Source organism: Hydra vulgaris, chromosome 06 (genome assembly GCF_038396675.1).
Source record: "Hydra vulgaris chromosome 06, alternate assembly HydraT2T_AEP".
Taxonomy (NCBI): domain Eukaryota; kingdom Metazoa; phylum Cnidaria; class Hydrozoa; order Anthoathecata; family Hydridae; genus Hydra; species Hydra vulgaris.
In genome coordinates this window covers 21,170,623-21,189,289 of record NC_088925.1, presented here as the reverse complement: position 1 = coordinate 21,189,289, position 18,667 = coordinate 21,170,623, and the positions used below count along the sequence as shown (strand labels likewise).

General features: G+C 27.7%; 1 protein-coding gene across 8 annotated transcripts in view; it reads right to left on the bottom strand.

Annotated features, from left to right (window-relative positions):
• The window catches only part of LOC136081717 (aryl hydrocarbon receptor-like), a 125,594-nt gene that overhangs the window by 65,538 nt on the left and 41,389 nt on the right, over positions 1-18,667 (bottom strand). For all 8 annotated transcript variants that reach the window (XM_065799542.1, XM_065799544.1, XM_065799539.1 and 5 more), the window contains 4 exons: positions 13,212-13,273; positions 11,487-11,576; positions 6,342-6,434; positions 1,542-1,578 (listed from right to left, as the gene is read on the bottom strand). In XM_065799542.1, coding sequence (XP_065655614.1) covers positions 1,542-1,578; positions 6,342-6,434; positions 11,487-11,576; positions 13,212-13,273 — 282 coding nt within the window. The remainder of the gene's footprint in view (positions 1-1,541; positions 1,579-6,341; positions 6,435-11,486; positions 11,577-13,211; positions 13,274-18,667) is intronic.

Below are 18,667 nucleotides of genomic sequence, written 5' to 3'. Positions count from 1 at the left end.
TATATTACTATATATAACTGGCACATTTAATGACCAACTGTACTTCAGTTAGGTACATTTTTAGTACAACAATCAACTACTTGCAATTCTTTTTCTAAATAAATCAAAGTGCTCTGCACTATCAGGCACTTTTAAAAACGTAATGTGTTAACAGCGTGTTTCCAAGATAGCATAACACTATCTGTCTTCAGTTGTTAAAGTAACACAGTGCGTCTCCAGGTATTAATAGTAATTAACATAATGCAGTGTGTTATCAGTTATTGGTAATTACTAAATTAGAAGTAATATTACTAAATATTTAAAAAAAACTTTGCTGAATAGTTTAGGAGTTTTGCAATTAGAATGCATAATGTAAAATGACCAATTTTCATTATCTATTAGGTAAGAATTATAATGATTTTGTAACTCCTTTCATAACTGTATATCTGTATAAATTAACAATGAACTTAAAAATTTGACTGCTTAGTGGTTACAGTTGTTTTCATTTACATCAATTATACAATATTTAATTGATGTAAAACTCTAACTTACATTGTTAAAGATTTCTAATTATAAAAACTAGCTTTTTCAATTTTAATGCAATTTATCGTAAAGAGTAATTGCAATAACTTCTAAGTTATTGTAACAACCCTTCTATAACAACAAATTTAAATACAAAAATGGCATTATAGAAACTCCTAAAAACCAAACAAGTGTGATGCCATAGGCATTAAATACTGCCCTGAATGTTAATATTTTAAACTGTGTTTATTTCAAATGTTTCTTCATACTGCACATATGTTTTGCTAAAATTATGAAAAGTGCTTTTTGTAAACTTCTAAATGCTCTTTATAATTTGTTTTGCTTATAAACAATATATTTATTTTGTAACAACATAGTGAAATCAAAGATCCAGAAAAAAATCTAAAAAGTTCAAGTAAACCATTTCTTGTTATCATTAAAAAATGGTTTTTATTAATCCCAGATGCACAACTGATTACATAATTTCATAATAATATTACAAACAATTAAACTTTAATGGCAATAAAGCCATTCAAATCAAGTGGTATAACTTATATATATATATATATATATACTTTTTTGTTCCAAGCTATTCTTCGTTAAAATTTTTTTGAGTAAATTTGAATAAATTTTGTACTTCAAAAGATTTTTTTTTGCAAAACATAGATTTGTCACATTAACATTTACATCATTTACACTTATGTGCTTAGCATACTTCATACCAATAAGGGACCAGGGCAGTCTACAACACCAACAACCAAGTATATGTGGTTTAGAGAATATTACTTATTTAACACAAATTAATGAAAGTACCGATGTAGTGCAATGATCTGATGTGGATAAATGTTACTGGTGTTGATATAAAGCACATAATGATGAGCAAACTATTCTATATAAATAATTTAAAATAAATAAAACTTTTGTTTGATCAAAAAGATTATTTGTTTTCTCCAAAAATTATCAAATTTGAAAGAACCATTTAATATTGTAATTACAACTGCATGACATCACATCAACAACAATTTATAAAATAACCATACCGTTATATCTACAGTTTTTGTGACTCTTAAATTTTTCCTAAAAAAAAGCAGAACAAAATATAAATCATACAATTTTATTGTTGTCTGATGACAACAATAAAATTGTATGATTTATATTTTGTCATTATCATCATCAAGCCTTTCCAGGAGACACTTGCGGTTATTTGTCGTTTGTCCGCGAAAAAGTTTTTTAATTAGACAACTTTGCATGTTTTATTATATTAGGCATTTCAATACTTCGCGGAAAAGACTGTTTCAAAAACAAAGAAAGCAAAACTAACAAAATAGGAAATTAAAATAAATTTAAATAGAAAAAAAAATTTAATTAATTTGTGTATTGTTATTATATTCGCTTTTTAAGGTGAATGTTATTAAATTTTGTACTTCAAAAGATTTTTTTTGCAAAACATAGATAAATAAAATAATAAAATAAAATATTTAAATAAATAGAAGATTTATTATCAATAATTATTTATGTCAATAAATAATTATTGATAATAATTCTTATGTTATTGGTGAAATAATTATTGATAATATCAATAATTATTTCACCAATAACATAGTAGACCAAAAGGGATGGGGCAGATAGAACTAAAAGTCGAACTTTAAAAAGCAATAAGTATCCAAAATTACAAAGCGCTAAGAGAATGGGGATAAAAAACCTACAGGAATAAGAAGGTAATATGAAACAATTGAGGCTATGTGAAAAAAGTGTAGATGACATAGCATAATTGAAGGTTAAAAACTAGGTATATAAGTGTATATGTGTATGTGCACTTTACTTAGAAAATACACTGAAAAGCTTAAATGGTAAAAGAAATCTGAACATTAAGAGATGTGTATCATTCAAAAACGTATAACAGAAAGATTTTTCAGAAAGAAAAGATAAAGGGTTACAAAGCAAATGTATAAGCAGTGGTAAAATATATATATATTAGGTAGCGGTGGGATTCAAACCACGGATATTCTGTGTATGAAGGAAATGCTTTATCCAAATACACACGTTCCGGGAATCATGAGAAACTATCACAGAAGACTCCGAAAAAATCCTTTGGAGGGAATGATCCTCCCACATTACTGTTCTCAAAAATGCAAAAAATGAAATCTTTTGTGACCGTCCGAGAAAAAAAAATCAGTTTGAATTTTTTCATTTATTCCTTAAAATCATGAAATGACAACTCTGAATCTTTTTGCATTTTTACAGCATATCTAAACAAATTCTACTCAAGCACTCTTTAGATATGGATACTAAGATGAATGTGTACACAATAATCTTTAAAAAGGATTCCTAAATCAAGCCAAACAGATTATAAACTCTTGATGACTTTAGACACTCTTGCTGTTGAAGTCAACCATGCATGTTTTGAGCCATTTTGCATACTCTGGATGGTTGTTGGGCCTTTTGTATCTTTCCCAATGATATTTGAAGCTGTGATGCAGTGCCTCAGTGGTTTGCCAAGTGATTTTTTTTTCAACAGAATAAAGTCTTCCACATGGAAGAACACTGCGTGAACTTTTGGGGTGACACTGACCCCTTGGAGAGAAAGGTATAATGCTCTGAAGGCCTGAATCTTTGAAGCGAAGTGAGGATCAAGGGTGCTGCCAAAGCAGGAGGACACTATAGCATCAAACTTTTGAAGAGTGTCAATGATGCCAAAATAAGGCACAATCCTGTATAAAGAAATGCTCAAATTTAGTAAAAAAAAACAGAAACAAAACACTATACCATGTACTTCTGAAGAGATTAGCATAAGGTAAGTTGTAAAACTTAAAAAGTACCTGCTCAGCCAGTTGCCTCAGCACATCTACATTCCTCAGAAGCTTACGACATTCATTGCCAGCAAACTGGACACCATGGAAAGGCTGGCTCTTGATGTGCAGTGATCCTGGCCAATCATAAGCTATTAGCCAAGCCTCTTTCAAGGCCTTGAAGAGGTGATTGACCACACCAAGGAGGAGGTGGAGCTCCATGGTTGCTATGAAGGTGATGACCAAAGAGCCGTCTGGTTTGTCGAAGAGTGGCAAGTGAATGACATTCTTGAACAGTCGTGCTTGTTTTGGATCTTGCCCATGTACCTGAAACACAAGAACAATTTTATTTTTCCAATTTTTCTATTAAATTGACATTAATGAAAGAATAAAGGTTAGATCTCGTATCAAGAAACATTTATTATTGTTTGAATTGGTAACTGAAATAGTCAAAAATTAAGACTGTTATAAATTTTCCACGTAAAGAAGGAATGTAATTTTTACTTGAAAGGCATCAAGACACTGTCGCAGTGACATCACACCAAGTGCAGGGATGTGAGCAGAAATGGGACTGAATGCCACATACAATGCTGGCCAGTTTTAAGTCGCAGGAGAGGAGAAAGTCAACTTTATCAGGATGGATTAAGTCAAGGATCTTCTGAATGTTGGTGTAGTTTTCAGGAACATCTTCAGCAATGGCAACCAGAAGCTGGCGCTTGATGCTTGTGTCTTTTGCCACTTGTGAAGCCAGAGTCTTTTTTCGAGGGGGAGACTCTTCAGGTTGTTCAGCTTCTTGAACTCCGAAGCTGATCTTGAGAAAGCCTCCTCCACCATTAATGCCAAGCTTCACGAAATGTTCTGAGTGAATTTTCCTTTGGAGCAGCAGCTGATCAAGAAGGTCTGCTAGTTTGATGCAGTGAACAACAATTTGACTTTTTTTTTCTGTTTTGTCAGTGGTGATTTCAATTGTAGATTGGGTAAAGTATTCTGCTAAGCTCTTGCCAAGCTCAGCAAACTTTGCGTGAATGTTTGGCTCCAAGACTCAAGCCTGGGAGCAGTGGTTAAGTGTGGACACTAGCTTCTTTACAGATTGACTTGACAGCCTGGTGTTGGCTTGAAGTTGCACTAAGTCTCGAGCGCTCAAAACATCAGCTTCAGGGAAGAGATTTTTGACACTGGATGGACCTAGGATCACAGAGGAATTCTCATTACTAATTTACAAAAATCTCTTAAGTATTTAAACCACGAAAATAATGTAGTAGTACCTATTAAGAATAATAAGTTTTACCTTTCTTCACTCGCAAAGGGCGCCCACCAGAGGCTTGAGCCAGTTTCACAGTCCCATGTGGAGAGGCTTCCTTGGCAGCAACTACAGATGCTGCAATTTGCTCTCCAACCTTAGGGTTTTCAAGTGCAAGTGCTGTCATATTTTCACTAAAGGAGGCATTGCTGCAGTTGTGTGGCGCCCTTCTTCCAATGATTGAAAGGCAGTCTGAGCACCTCCGCTGTGTTGCTTGAGGCTGTGCTGAATTTAAAGACGGTGGGTTGTCCGGAGGATGCTTTTCAAGGAACTTCATCCGCCCTGTCTTACAGATAAGACAGTCACATGCTTGCTCTCTTGTAACTGGTCTCATCCTGATAGAGGAGAAGTCAAAGACAGGAGAAATGGTGACAGACTCTACCCTTGCTTTTCACATTAATACAAGCCTACATGTGTCACAAATGGGACTTGACTGAATTAGGCATGATCGCAAAGCAGACCCAAAGAAAATCACTACTTTTATGCATATGATTAGGGCTGTCATTGGTGACTAGCAAAAGTTGACATTGAAAATGTATTTAAAAATTAAAAAGAAAATGAGTCATTGGTCAAGAAACACCTTGTCATCATTAGATTTTTATGGAAAATTTACCTTTAAAATGGGATCCGAAGCAGATAAATTCTCATGCACAGACATGTAGGTATTGCACACTTTATTTTGTCAGTGCTATTTCCCGGTATTCAGAAAAAAATTTTTGATCAAAAATATAGCAAAAAAGCTAATATTTAAAGATTGGTCCTTCAGACATATTGGGAAGAACTAACAAATCCTGTCTGATAAAAAATTACATATCAGGAAATGGTATCATTTACGGCTTGTTAGAATAGATATAAAACTTTAAAAAGGTTTTATATTAATATATTTATATCTTACTTATTTTTTCTTAGTAAAGATATTTTTCGTCAAATCCATCTCAGTTTCCATATCTAAAGAGTGCTTGAGTAGAATTTGTTTAGATATGCTGTAAAAATGCAAAAAGAGTCAAAGTTGTTAATTCATGATTTTAAGGAATATATGAAAAAATTCAAACTGATTTTTTTTTCTCGGATGGTCACAAAAGATTTCATTTTTTGCATTTTTGAGAACAGTGATGTGTGAGGATCATTCCCTCCAAAAAAATTTTTCGGAGTCTTTTGTGACAGTTTCTCATGATTCCCGGGTCGTGTGAATAAGCTAAGCCTGTGCTTACTAATGTACAAATAATGTACTAATGCACAAATAATGTATTAATGTACAAATAAGATACTAATGTACAAATAATGTACTAATGTACAAATAATGTACTAATGTACAAATAATGTACTAATGTACAAATAAGTATAATTATATAATTAAAGATGTAAAAGTAAAACTTATGAGGTAGTTACGCATACATGAACAAAACAAAATATGAGTGTATATAAAAATATACGCATGCATTACATAGATGTATTCATATAGGGATAATATATACTTATTACATTTTGATTTCTTTGTTTTTGAAACTTTGTTTTTGAAACTTTTTTTCCACAAAGTATTGAAATGCTTAATATAATAAAACTTGCAAACAGTCATGACCAAATTGTCTTATGCGTGGACATACAAGATGAAAAACCGCACGCATCTCCTAGGAAGGCTTCATCATCATCATCATCATCATCATCATCATCATCATCATCATCATCATCATCATCATCATCATCATCATCATCATTTTTGACAAATAGTTTTTATTAATATATGTACATACTTCATAATTTATTAATGCTTTAAAATATGCATCTATTTTTTTTTTGTCATCTTCATGAAGTATTGTTTCAACTCGTTGATGAAGTAGTTGAGACTAAATTATAAAGAAATACATAATAAAATAATGCAAATATATATATATATATTTATATATATATATATATATATATATATATATATATATATATATATATATATATATATATATATTAACTCTCGGAATAAGAAAAAATATGGTTGGCAATAATTTGCCAACCTCAATCTTTTAGAAGTCGGCATCAGGTCAGCAAAAAAAATTTGATACAAAGGTCTTACCATAAAACATAGAAATGAGGTCGACTATTTTTGCCAATCTCAAACACTTTTAGGATGGAAGTTAATTTTGACTAATTCCGAGGGCTGTATATATAAAGGCCAAGAAGGCCACTATAGGTCCATGAGGTCAAGAAGGCCATTATAGTTGAGGAGACTACTTTTTTTTTTTTGTGGTTACAACAATCTCTCAACTCTATAACTCCGAAACATGAACCTCTGCAAACAAGGCTGCTGCACGGAGAAACAAATTTATATATATATATATATATATATATATATATATATATATATATATATATATATATATATATATATATATATATATATATATATATATATATATATATATATATATATATATATATATATAAGGGTGTCCCAAAAAACAACATTTTTGAAAAATATATGCTGATACCCCTCCCCACTTTAATGTGTTCTATATGTTAAAAACACTAAATTTGAAAATTTTTTGTTTAAAAAATAATTTTAGGAGGCCCCCAAAACTCTTGAACATTTGATGAGTTCGTAGTATTTTCAAAAATTTTCAAGTTCTTTAAAAGTGCTGGTTCTTTAAAAAGTTCTTTAAAATCAAGTTGGTCTCAAATAAAGCGAAATCATATGAAAATTTAAAAAAATGATAATTATTAAAAACTTTTAAAAAAAAATTTTTGTCAAAAAAATTTATAAAAATGCACTTTTTTCTTTTTTAGTTAATAGACTAAATTTTTTATGCTCATAATAAACACTTCTATTGAAACACACTCAATAGGTTCTTTTTATAACACTTATGGCGCTTTATGATTTTGATTGCAAAAAAAAAATTTACAAACTAATAAAAATATTCTTGAAAATTTTACAAACTGTAATATTAAATAAAAAAAACTGTTAGATAAAACTCATTAAAAACTTGCAAAAATAAACTAAATAATAAAATAACATTTGCAGAGAGTAAAAATGGCATCTAAATAATTTCTAAATGTATATTATTTAAATGTATTAATAATTGTTAATTTAACTCTAAATAGTTTTTAAATAATTAGGCTTTTAAAAGAAAAATTAAAAAAAACCGTCAATAAATTTATTCAAAGTTTTAATAAAATTAAATAAAAAGTTTATTGATATTTACTTTATTTGTTATTATACTTCATTAAACTTTATTTTTACTTTATTTAAACGTTATTTTTTTTTTACTTAAAATCCAACAATAAGAACATTTGCAAAGAAGTAACTAAGAAACAAGATTGAAAAGATTTCTATCTTATCTTATTATGGTAAAAGGTTCTACCATCTAAAGCTGCTTGATGCTTATTTATACTTTATACCATAGTCAGGATGAGAAACATTTTTTTTATAATGCACATGTGCCTTATATGGTTTAAAAGATATAGAAAATTATGAAAAGATGAAAAAAAAAAATGTTATCTAACACTTCCTACTACTATTTACTTAAGCCTAATTTCCAATAGTTCTAGGAATGTTGTAAAATTATCAACTTTCTTACAGTACTATTATTTTAAACTTGTGTAAATATAAATATATAATGGTTATATTATGAGCAATTTTTTCAATAAAATAATAAATTTTTGTTGAATATATGATGATTGTTGCTGCTTTGCATCCCTAAAAAATTTAAAACTTTTTTAAGTGTTTCAATTCTAATGTTATTACATTTTGTTTAAGTACTAATCATTTTTGTTTACAGTAATAAAAGAAACAATTCATTTTGTTTTTATATGAAATATTTTGATAGTTACAACTCTTTAAGAGATAACAACCTATCCAATACACTGCAATATCATACAATTATTTGCTAACATTCATTGAGTTTTTCTTTGATCACAACAATAGCAATGTTGGAAGGTCAACACTTATGTACATTTTACCCTATCTTAAATTACGTTGGAATAACCTACAGAACCTGATTATGTGTTAAGAATTTAACGCACAGAACCTAAATGTCTTAAGGACAATGCTATATAGCTAGATCAAAAATAAATTTAACTAATTTTAATGCAGCCAAAATTACCATACCTCCTACAAGTTCACTGTTTTTTTCTAGCACTGGTCAGTTACCAAAAACTGACACAAAAGTGTTCTAAAAGAACTAAGTACCAACATGTTAGCAAACTTTAAAAAATGTCACATGTCAAATTAGTTATATGATTTGCTTCAAAAAATTCTTTAAATAAAAAAAGCAAAGCAGAAAAGACTGGAACAATCAACAAACTATATTAGATAAGAATGTCTTCAATGTTTTCTGAAAATGAAGCATTGCTGTTGATGCTAGATTCAAATATGACCAAGACTGCATTTCAGCAACAGAGAAATGGTACAATTGCAAAACAATGCAATATGTATCCTGCATATAATAACATAAAACCATCAAAACCTTTGTATTATCCTAACAACATGATTTTTACTAGCTATACTGCAAGCATACCACTACAAAGCTTATGTGACCATACAGCAGAAAGACTTAGTTAAGTTGAAAATGACATTTTATGCATTATGATGAAAAGTGTGACCTGGTATTAGTTTATTATAAAGCAGGTTTTCATGGCTCTACTAAACGAAGCATTTAGAAATAGAAAATGTCTGTTGATCGTCTCAATAACTTGAAAAAAAAAAGCATCATTGTTTTTAACTTGCCTTGTTCTGATTCAGATTACAACTTATGTTAGAGAAACTTAAAGTTATTTGGAGAAACCCTAAACCTTTGTCAACTTTATATTGTTGACCTTTGCGATTTAAATTTGAAAAAGAAACCACTAATTTATAAACAATCGAAGGTAGCAATTTGAAAGATGAGATCTCTAATCTTGTAGAAAATTTTGTTGAATTATCTTATGCCAAATCCATTTTATCAGACATACCATTCAAGTTACTAGGATAGATAGATAAATCCATACTGCCTTAACAAATGTAAGAAGTTTCATTAATGTTGTTGTATATGTGGATCGTTCAGAAAAAGACATTGATAAAGTTGTGAAACTTTCTTCTTTATCGGATGAGCTGCAGTATGGATTATCTATGCTTCATGGTTAAGATTTTTTGAGTGCCTCATTCATATTTTATACAAAAGACTAATCATAAAATGGTGAACAAGAAGAGAAAAAGCTCTTGTTCAAGACAAAAAAATGATTATACAAAAGGGATTTCAACAAAAGATGTAGTAGAAAAGCTTAATCAGTTAAAAAGGTTTTAAGAAATACAGGGAAAATCTTTCTCGTAATAGATCCAGAATGAAAACAAATTAAGATGTCAAGAAAAGACTTTTACATACATCTGATCCAGCTATTTTATTCTATAGAAAAACTGTCTCATAAATTAAAAAAAAATTTTTTTTCTGGTGTCATAAAATATCAAATTTTTATTAGTGAAAATGGTACGTTCTAGAACATAGATAAATCTAATTCTTAAGTTTCAATTGTAATTTTGTTTAAAACACTTTTAATATTGATTTTTAAGGTGTCAGCAATAAATATATACAAATTTTATAAATATTTAAAAAATAAATAGCTTCATATTTATTTTTTATGGTTTTTTAATTAATTTATAACAATTCGAATAAAAAAAAACAGTAAAATAGTTTCGGCATATAAAAAAAAAAAAATTCTGTCCCAGTATGCTACCCCGAGCTTATTAGATCCCAGTATGCTACCCCGACCTTTAACCTGCTCTTTATTAACTTTTACTTGATTGATACTTTATTGATTTTTTTTTTAAAACTTTTAGTGTAAACCAAAAATTAGAAAATATAAACTCACTGATAATAACAAAAGCAGTATAATCAGGTTTTAAAAATTCTATTGAAATTATGACAAAACAGCTGTTATACAATGCTAGTTTTAACCACAAGTTTTAACCATGCTAGTTTTAACCGCACTAGAATTATATTGTTTTGTTTTTGCATGTTTTGTATAAAAATCCAAATTGGATATACAAAATTTTGATTATACACCAACAAACCATTAAAACTATTTATAAAAATACTTAGAAATGCTTTCCACATCTAGCTTGGTCATTTAATAATTGTAAAAGTAAGATACATCCAGCTTAGTCGTTTATTAAAATTTAAATTAAAAAAAAAAGTTAAAATAAAACATTAAATACAAGACTACATAACTAATTTTCTCAAATTTGATTTAGTTGCAGATTTTGAACAATTTTTTGAGAATTTTTGTTTGAAATTCTTAGATTAAACAGATTAGTGCCAGTTCTAGATTTAAGAAACTTGATTCAAAAAATATTTTAATCAAGAATATGTTTTTCAAAATATAAAATCTTAGATTTACAATATTTATATAATGAATTAAATTATTATATAATAAAATAAAAATAATTATGTTTTTTTCCAGTACACACTATACTCTTTTAGGATTATTGATGCCTATAAAAAAAATTTTTTTAACACCTCTCATTAGATGTAAAACTTTAAAACTTTCTGTTTTGCAAATGGTAGGTTTTACTTGACCAAAAAAAATGAAAACATGATAACATAAAAAGCGGCAACATATTTACCACACTCTAAAGTTGTGCTAACTTATTTAATGAAAAAGAGAACTGCAAAAAACCCATGGCTTTTTTCAGTTTAATATGAAAAGTTGTAATGAACTAGATTTGTAGAAATTATCACTTATTTACAAACTTTTATTTTCAACATGAGCTATACATGTGTACATTGCACATTATGTAATATTTATTATGCAATACACACTTATCTAAACCTCTTTGGTTTTTTTTTTCTTTTTTTTTTTTAAACATACAATTAGAAATCTTTAGAATTAACAAGAAAGTCAATTTTTTTAAAATAAGACAGTTTATAACTTACCTGTGAATATCCAATTTTGTCCTTTATACCTTCAGAAACGTAAAAAATCATTCCATCTATACTTGTAACCAAAATAAAAGAATTTAAACCCTAAAAACAATAAAAAATAACAGATAGAAATAATTTACAATCACATTTGGCAATACATATACAATTTATATATATATATATATATATATATATATATATATATATATATATATATATATATATATATATATATATATATATATATATATATATATATATATATATATATATACACACACACATGTATATATACAATTGCATATAAACAAGATTATTTTGAAGTTTAATAGGCACTGCTAAGATATAACAAAATAAAATATTTAATAACCTTACTAAATTTTAATGTTGAATTCTTACAATAAAAAAAAAAAAATTAAGTTATTAGTCTTAAATTATTGCATAAGGTAATTTTTTTACAGTGATTTAATTAATCAAATTATAAAAGAATATTTCAAACAATCAAAATTTGCTGAAATATAAAAAATGCTTGATGAAAAAATGACCACAAATATTTGTAAAAGATTAAAAAGAATTGATGGTAACAGTTTTCATTTATAATATTTCTTAGTACTCTAATCTTGATATAAATTATCATAAAGAACCTGACTTAGATAATACTTGACACCCTAATCAATAGGCAATGTAGAATCCTCATTCCAGCTATCCAAATTATATTTTACAACTGTTGATAGAAAAAGCTGTAACCAAAAAGTTTTATTTATTAATATGATCAAGAAATCATCAAAACTAACATCTGGGACTTTGCTCTTTCTAATTTTCATAAATTTTTACAGTTTCATTCATTTTTTTAAGCCCAAATCAACAAATCATTTTGAAATCAGCAAAACATTTCAAAAACAAAATATTTCGAACCATCGAAAAAACTAAATCCTGATTCAGTAAAAACTCTGCAAAATAACTACAAAACTTTTTTTGGGGGGAGGGAGGCTGGTTGTAGAGTATCATATAGCATTATCTTTCATCTGTACTAAAAATAATTTTTTATAAAAAAGTCATCCTTTAAGATAAATTGCTTACCAGAAAGGTCAAAAATTAATTTCTATAATCATTTATACACTAAGCATTTTGTTATTACACAAAACTTATTGTATATTAACTTTTATTAAAACATTATTGTACAAAAACTTCACTTTACCCAAAAAAAATTTAAGCAAGATTAAATACAATTTAAAATTAAAATAGAATTGAAAAAAAATTTTATGGATAAATTTAGGAAAAGTATTTTCTAATTGCTAATTATTAATTACATTCATCAAAAAAATCAGAGACTTTTAGTGGTAAAGTTGATTGTATATTTTAACAATTTTCATTCCTTTTAAACTTTAAATAAACACTGTAAAAGTTAAAAATGATTTTTTCTGTTTAAAATCGTCTAAAAATAATCACTTTTTGTTTAATAACATCATACCAACAGACATTTTCTGTTTAATGTCATCTAAAAATAATCACCAACATACCTCTTAACCATATATAATAAAATTATATAACACAATAATGTAAGACAAATAACATTTAAATTTAAGAGATTTGTAACATTGTAACCTTAGTGATGCTATTAAATTTTGAAAAATTTATTAATATACTTAGTTATATCAGTTAAAACACACTTTTTGAATTTATTTTTGCTAATTTTTGAAGAAAAAGCAAAAAATCATATACATAAAATTAACATACTTGATGGATCAAATTGGAAATAAACTTATCATTTCCACATGATACACTTCTGATATTCTTTTCTAAAATCAAACACATGTTAAACATACTCTAAAGAAATTTTAAATTTCACTATTATTTAAAGTAATATTTAAAATAATACTAAATTAAAGGCATGTTTTGCGCCAGTATATCAGAAATACTTGTGGTATATAATATATAATAATAATATTATTCATTTTATAAATAAAGATTTTCTATTTATAAAATGAATAAAAGTTTCCCCTTAAAATAATTAAGCAATAACAGTTTGTGAGAGCTGTCAAATAAAAAAACAAGAGGTGGCTGCTACTCTACCCAAAGGTTTAGAAAGTAAACTTCATAAACCTTTGATTAAAATATTAGGCTCAAAGGTCCTAAACCTTCCTTTACTTCCTAAACCTTTGAGTCTAATTTTTTTGGTCGTTTTTCTGAATTAAAAGATTATATTTCCAATTACTATAATGTGCAGAAGTGTGAGTTTTTTGACAGTATACAAGTCTTCTTAGGAAAGGCATGTGGGTGTACACCTTATATGACCACTCATTTAATATTTTGTTTTGAAAACTAGACCAAGGTTTAATGCAACTTCTGAAAATCTGAGCGTTTAAAAAAAGTGCTGAATAAACTAATGTAAACTTCAACTAAAATTAAAAATAAACAAACCATAAACTGAAAAGAGAAATAAAAACTAAAAAAAAAAAAAAAATACTCAACTAAAAATTAATAATCTTAATGAATGATAAAATATAAAATAAAATGATAAACCAGAAATAATAAAAGCATAAAATTACAATATTTCTTAATTTTAAGAGTGTTTCACTTCATAAAATTTAGAAAAGATCAAAGTTTTAATGTAATTCAACCTTTATACTCCGCTCAATTTTTTAGGTTTGACCACTCAGCGCACAGTGTTTTTAGCTAAAGTTGTAGGTATATTTAAAATAAAATTTTGTTATGTTACCGTTATGTCTGAACTTTGAAGTAAAGTTTTGAAAGGTAAATGAGTATATTTACATAACTTATTTACATAACACCATACCTATTATAAAATTTATACAATGTTGGTCTAGAAAAAATTTTTTTTTTTCAATAAATTTTTTACATAGCACTTTTTTCAATAAGGAGACATTTTTTGAGAAAAAAACAGGTGGAAACATTTATGTAGGTAATAAAATTGAATTTTTTCACATCCCATAAGCATATTTTAGTAGAATAATTAAAACATATACTTGTAGTACTTTTATTTCTTTCACATTTTCAGAAAATTGTAGTTATAGTTTTGGCAAAACTATGAGCAAACATTTAATAAAACCAACAAAGTACCTTGTTGCTTTGAAAATATATTGACACTAAGAACATGAAAATACATTTCTATACAGTACTTGTGTTTTACCTTAATTAAATATAGCTTTATTACATGTTCTTTAGTACTTTTTACATTTTTTTTTTTTTTTTTTTGTTATTCACCTCCTCAAGGCCAAGAAGGCCACTACAGATGAGGAGGCTACTTAATAGTGGTTATAACCCTCTCTCAACTCTATAACTCCGAAACACGAACCTCGACGAACAAGGCCGCTGCGCGGAGAAACAAGTTGAGCGCGGTACTACCAGGGACGTGGTGGGGATCAAAAATTTTAATCTTGAAAACATAAAAAAAATTATATGTTAAAAGGATTTGAACCCTCATCCAATGCCGATCTAACAGTCGCACCTCATAAATATAGCAATAAATCAACCTTAGCACTACACTAACGAAGTGAGCTAAGAAAAATGATAAATTTTAAACTATCGAGGCACTTTTAAATTAAATTAACTATTAGGTTTGAAATATTGAGATGCTTCTAAATTAAAAAGTATATTATTTATTTACTTCTTTTTTTTTCTGTTTTTTTTCTATTTTTTATTTATTTTAAATAAATAAATTATAGGTTTACCCACAGCTACTGTGTTAGACTGAAAAAGTATTGCCATATAAATATTAAAAATCTTTTCAAAAGTAAATAATAACTTATAAATAAATAATATACTTTTAAATATCTTTTAAATATCTATAAATTTAGAATTTACTGTATATAGATAATAATAAACTAATATTTAAAATTTCAAAGTTCTTTACTTTTCTTAAATAATAAATCAATTGTTTCATCTAATTTTTTAATCTCTTCTTCTTTTTCCTCTCTTCAAGAATAACTTTTGCGTCAATAGCATAGGTATGAGCTGTTTCAGCATCATTTGCAGCTTTCACAAGAATTGCTTCTGAATCACTTTTTAGTTTTTTATTTTTCCTTTTTCCAGAATAACCTTTTTAGATTGTAAGTCCTTTATGCCTATAGCAAGTAATTTACTTTTTCGCTTTTGAGCAACTTGAAGCTCAGTTTCTTTTCAAGCAGCCATTTCAATCTTTTGTTGACTCTGTGATTTTTTGACAGATTCTCTCAGTTCCTTAGAGATAACTATAGATTCTGGGTTTAAGTCAAGAGCTTTCATATGGTCAAACAACTCTCTGGCTTATTAATGATTTACTCATTAAATTAGGTTGTAACATATTCTTGTTTATGTTAAACCCTCTTTCAACCGCTACTTGACCATGAAAAAGAGTTAACACCATTTTGATTAATTTGGACAGTGCCAAATAATCATCAAAACCATCAACTTTAGAAAAAAATCATCTATTTTGTTGAAATTCATGAAAAGTTCCCTGTTTTTAGAGACAATCTTTTCTAAATATATCTTAAATTCGGTATTTACCTCACCCCCACCTCTTGGGGTAACCCAATGCAATTGAATCAAGTTATCAACCAAATCACTTATCCTTATCTTTGCCATTTTTTTATTGCACATTATTTCTGGGTCAATACATTTTACATTTCGCACAATGGCTTTTAGAGTGATTTCATCATTTGTTTTTTTATTCTTTAACAGTGCTGGCACCACATCAAATATCTGGCTTTTTTAAATAATTTTTTTCTATTGTAAAATCTAATCTGCAGTGGCTATTTGCAGTTTTACATTAATCTAAAAAATCAGCTATAATGAACTTTGACATTATGTCTTTTAATAGTCGATAAAGGTCGTCATTTAAAAATGGCATCATAGGTTTAGCATATTGATGAATGGTTAAAAAGGATTTCATAATATGAGCTATATGAGAAAAGAAATAAAATTTTGCTAAACTTAGAGGATCTTTAGAAGCAGATAAAAGAATTTGGTAGCTCATGCACGAAGGTTGCTTACTCTTTGGTAGAGATTCCCAAAACCTACATATTCTATATACCCTCTCCCAAATATTAACAACTCTTAAAGCCACCTTTTCATTATCAACCCATCGAGTACCGCAAAAAGAAAGAGGAAATTGATTACTTTCAGTCACAAAAGTAAAGTCTTCCTGTCTGGCAGGAGAATCATGGAGAAGTTTATAAAGAGCTTTTAAAATCTTTTTAATACCCCAGTCTACTTTGTTTTCCCCAGTTTTGAATGATAAATGATTCAAATGAAGACCACAAGATCCAGTTGGAATTAGTTTGTTAATGTCATTTTTGGCAAGATAGTTTTGTAACTCAGAGTAGAAGGCCCAATTTGCATTTGGGCCATCCAGAGATACTTGACAAAGTTTGGTTTTATTCAAAGATTATTTCAAACCCAATAAAAAATTATGCAGAAGATCTCTACTTTAATTATGTTCAATAAAGATTGAGTTTAGGTAAGGAGCACAAACAGGGTTTAAAACACTATCCCAAGATTCATCTGCCCTATTTGCACAACTGAGTTAAGACATTTATCAAAAGAAACAGCTTAAAAGTCTGACTTATCTACATCTCTCATAAGAACTGATTGAAAATGAGGAGCTATTCCAAAATTTATATAATATGAGCACTTGTCTTTTTGATTAAAAGAACTTTTCAGCTATAGCACTGTCAGGGAACATTGATATAAACAAAATCAAAAGTCCATCACTGGAACGAAAAGAAAATGATGACAAATGATCTCTGCATCAATAACCGAACCTGACACAACATACGACTGAAGAGTGGAAACTTGAACTGTGTTTTCTGACAAAGTGGTTGTTACAAAATGTATATTTTTTGATACTTTGGTAAATGGAATACGCGTTGTTTTTAAGTGAAGAGACAAATGTTCACAATGCTTCTTTCCTGTTGAATGACTTTTTAATGCTCTTTGGACCATATAAGAAAGTTCAATTATATCTCTTGGATGTTGAAAAACTCTACATTTTGCTGAGGTATTTGTATCCCCACACACTAACCAAGCTTTATATTCTGGTATTTGTAACCACTGATCATCAAAGTACATTTAATTCATTATTTAATTTACTTAAACTTGTTCTAGTCTAAAGAAAATAAAAACAACTGACTAATAACATCAAATAATTAGCTACTAGTTAGTATTAGTAAGTTAGTTACTAAATAACATCAAATAGTTAGCTATTAGTTAGTTAGTATTAGTAAGTTAGTTACTAAATAACATCAAATAGTTAGCTACTAGTTAGTTAGTATTAGTAAGTTAGTTACTAAATAACATCAAATAGTTAGCTACTAGTTAGTTAGTATTAGTAAGTTAGTTACTAAATAACATCAAATAGTTAGTACTAGTAAGTTAGTTACTAAATAACATCAAATAGTTAGTACTAGTAAGTTAGTTACTAAATAACATCAAATAGTTAGTACTAGTAAGTTAGTTACTAAATAACATCAAATAGTTAGTACTAGTAAGTTAGTTACTAAATAACATCAAATAGTTAGTACTAGTAAGTTAGTTACTAAATAACATCAAATAGTTAGTACTAGTAAGTAAGTTACTAAATAACATCAAATAGTTAGTACTAGTAAGTTAGTTACTAAATAACATCAAATAGTTAGTACTAGTAAGTTAGTTACTAAATAACATCAAATAGTTAGTACTAGTAAGTTAGTTACTAAATAACATCAAATAGTTAGTACTAGTAAGTTAGTTACTAAATAACATCAAATAGTTAGTACTAGTAAGTTAGTTACTAAATAACATCAAATAGTTAGTACTAGTAAGTAAGTTACTAAATAACATCAAATAGTTAGTACTAGTAAGTTAGTTACTAAATAACATCAAATAGTTAGCTACTAGTTAGTATTAGTAAGTAAGTTACTAAATAACATCAAATAGTTAGTACTAGTAAGTAAGTTACTAAATAACATCAAATAGTTAGCTACTAGTTAGTATTAGTAAGTAAGTTACTAAAAGCTAGCTACTAATCAAGCTTAAAAAAAATAACTGCTTTTCTTAGAGTTAAACTGAGTGTTAAAAAAAAAAAGACTCAATTAAAGAGCTTCTAGAATAAGATAAGTAATAAAAACCCTGATTTTTCTAAAACTTGACCTAATTTCCCTGATTTTTTTGAAGACATCTAAATTCCCTGACTTTTCCCTGATTTCCCTGATCTG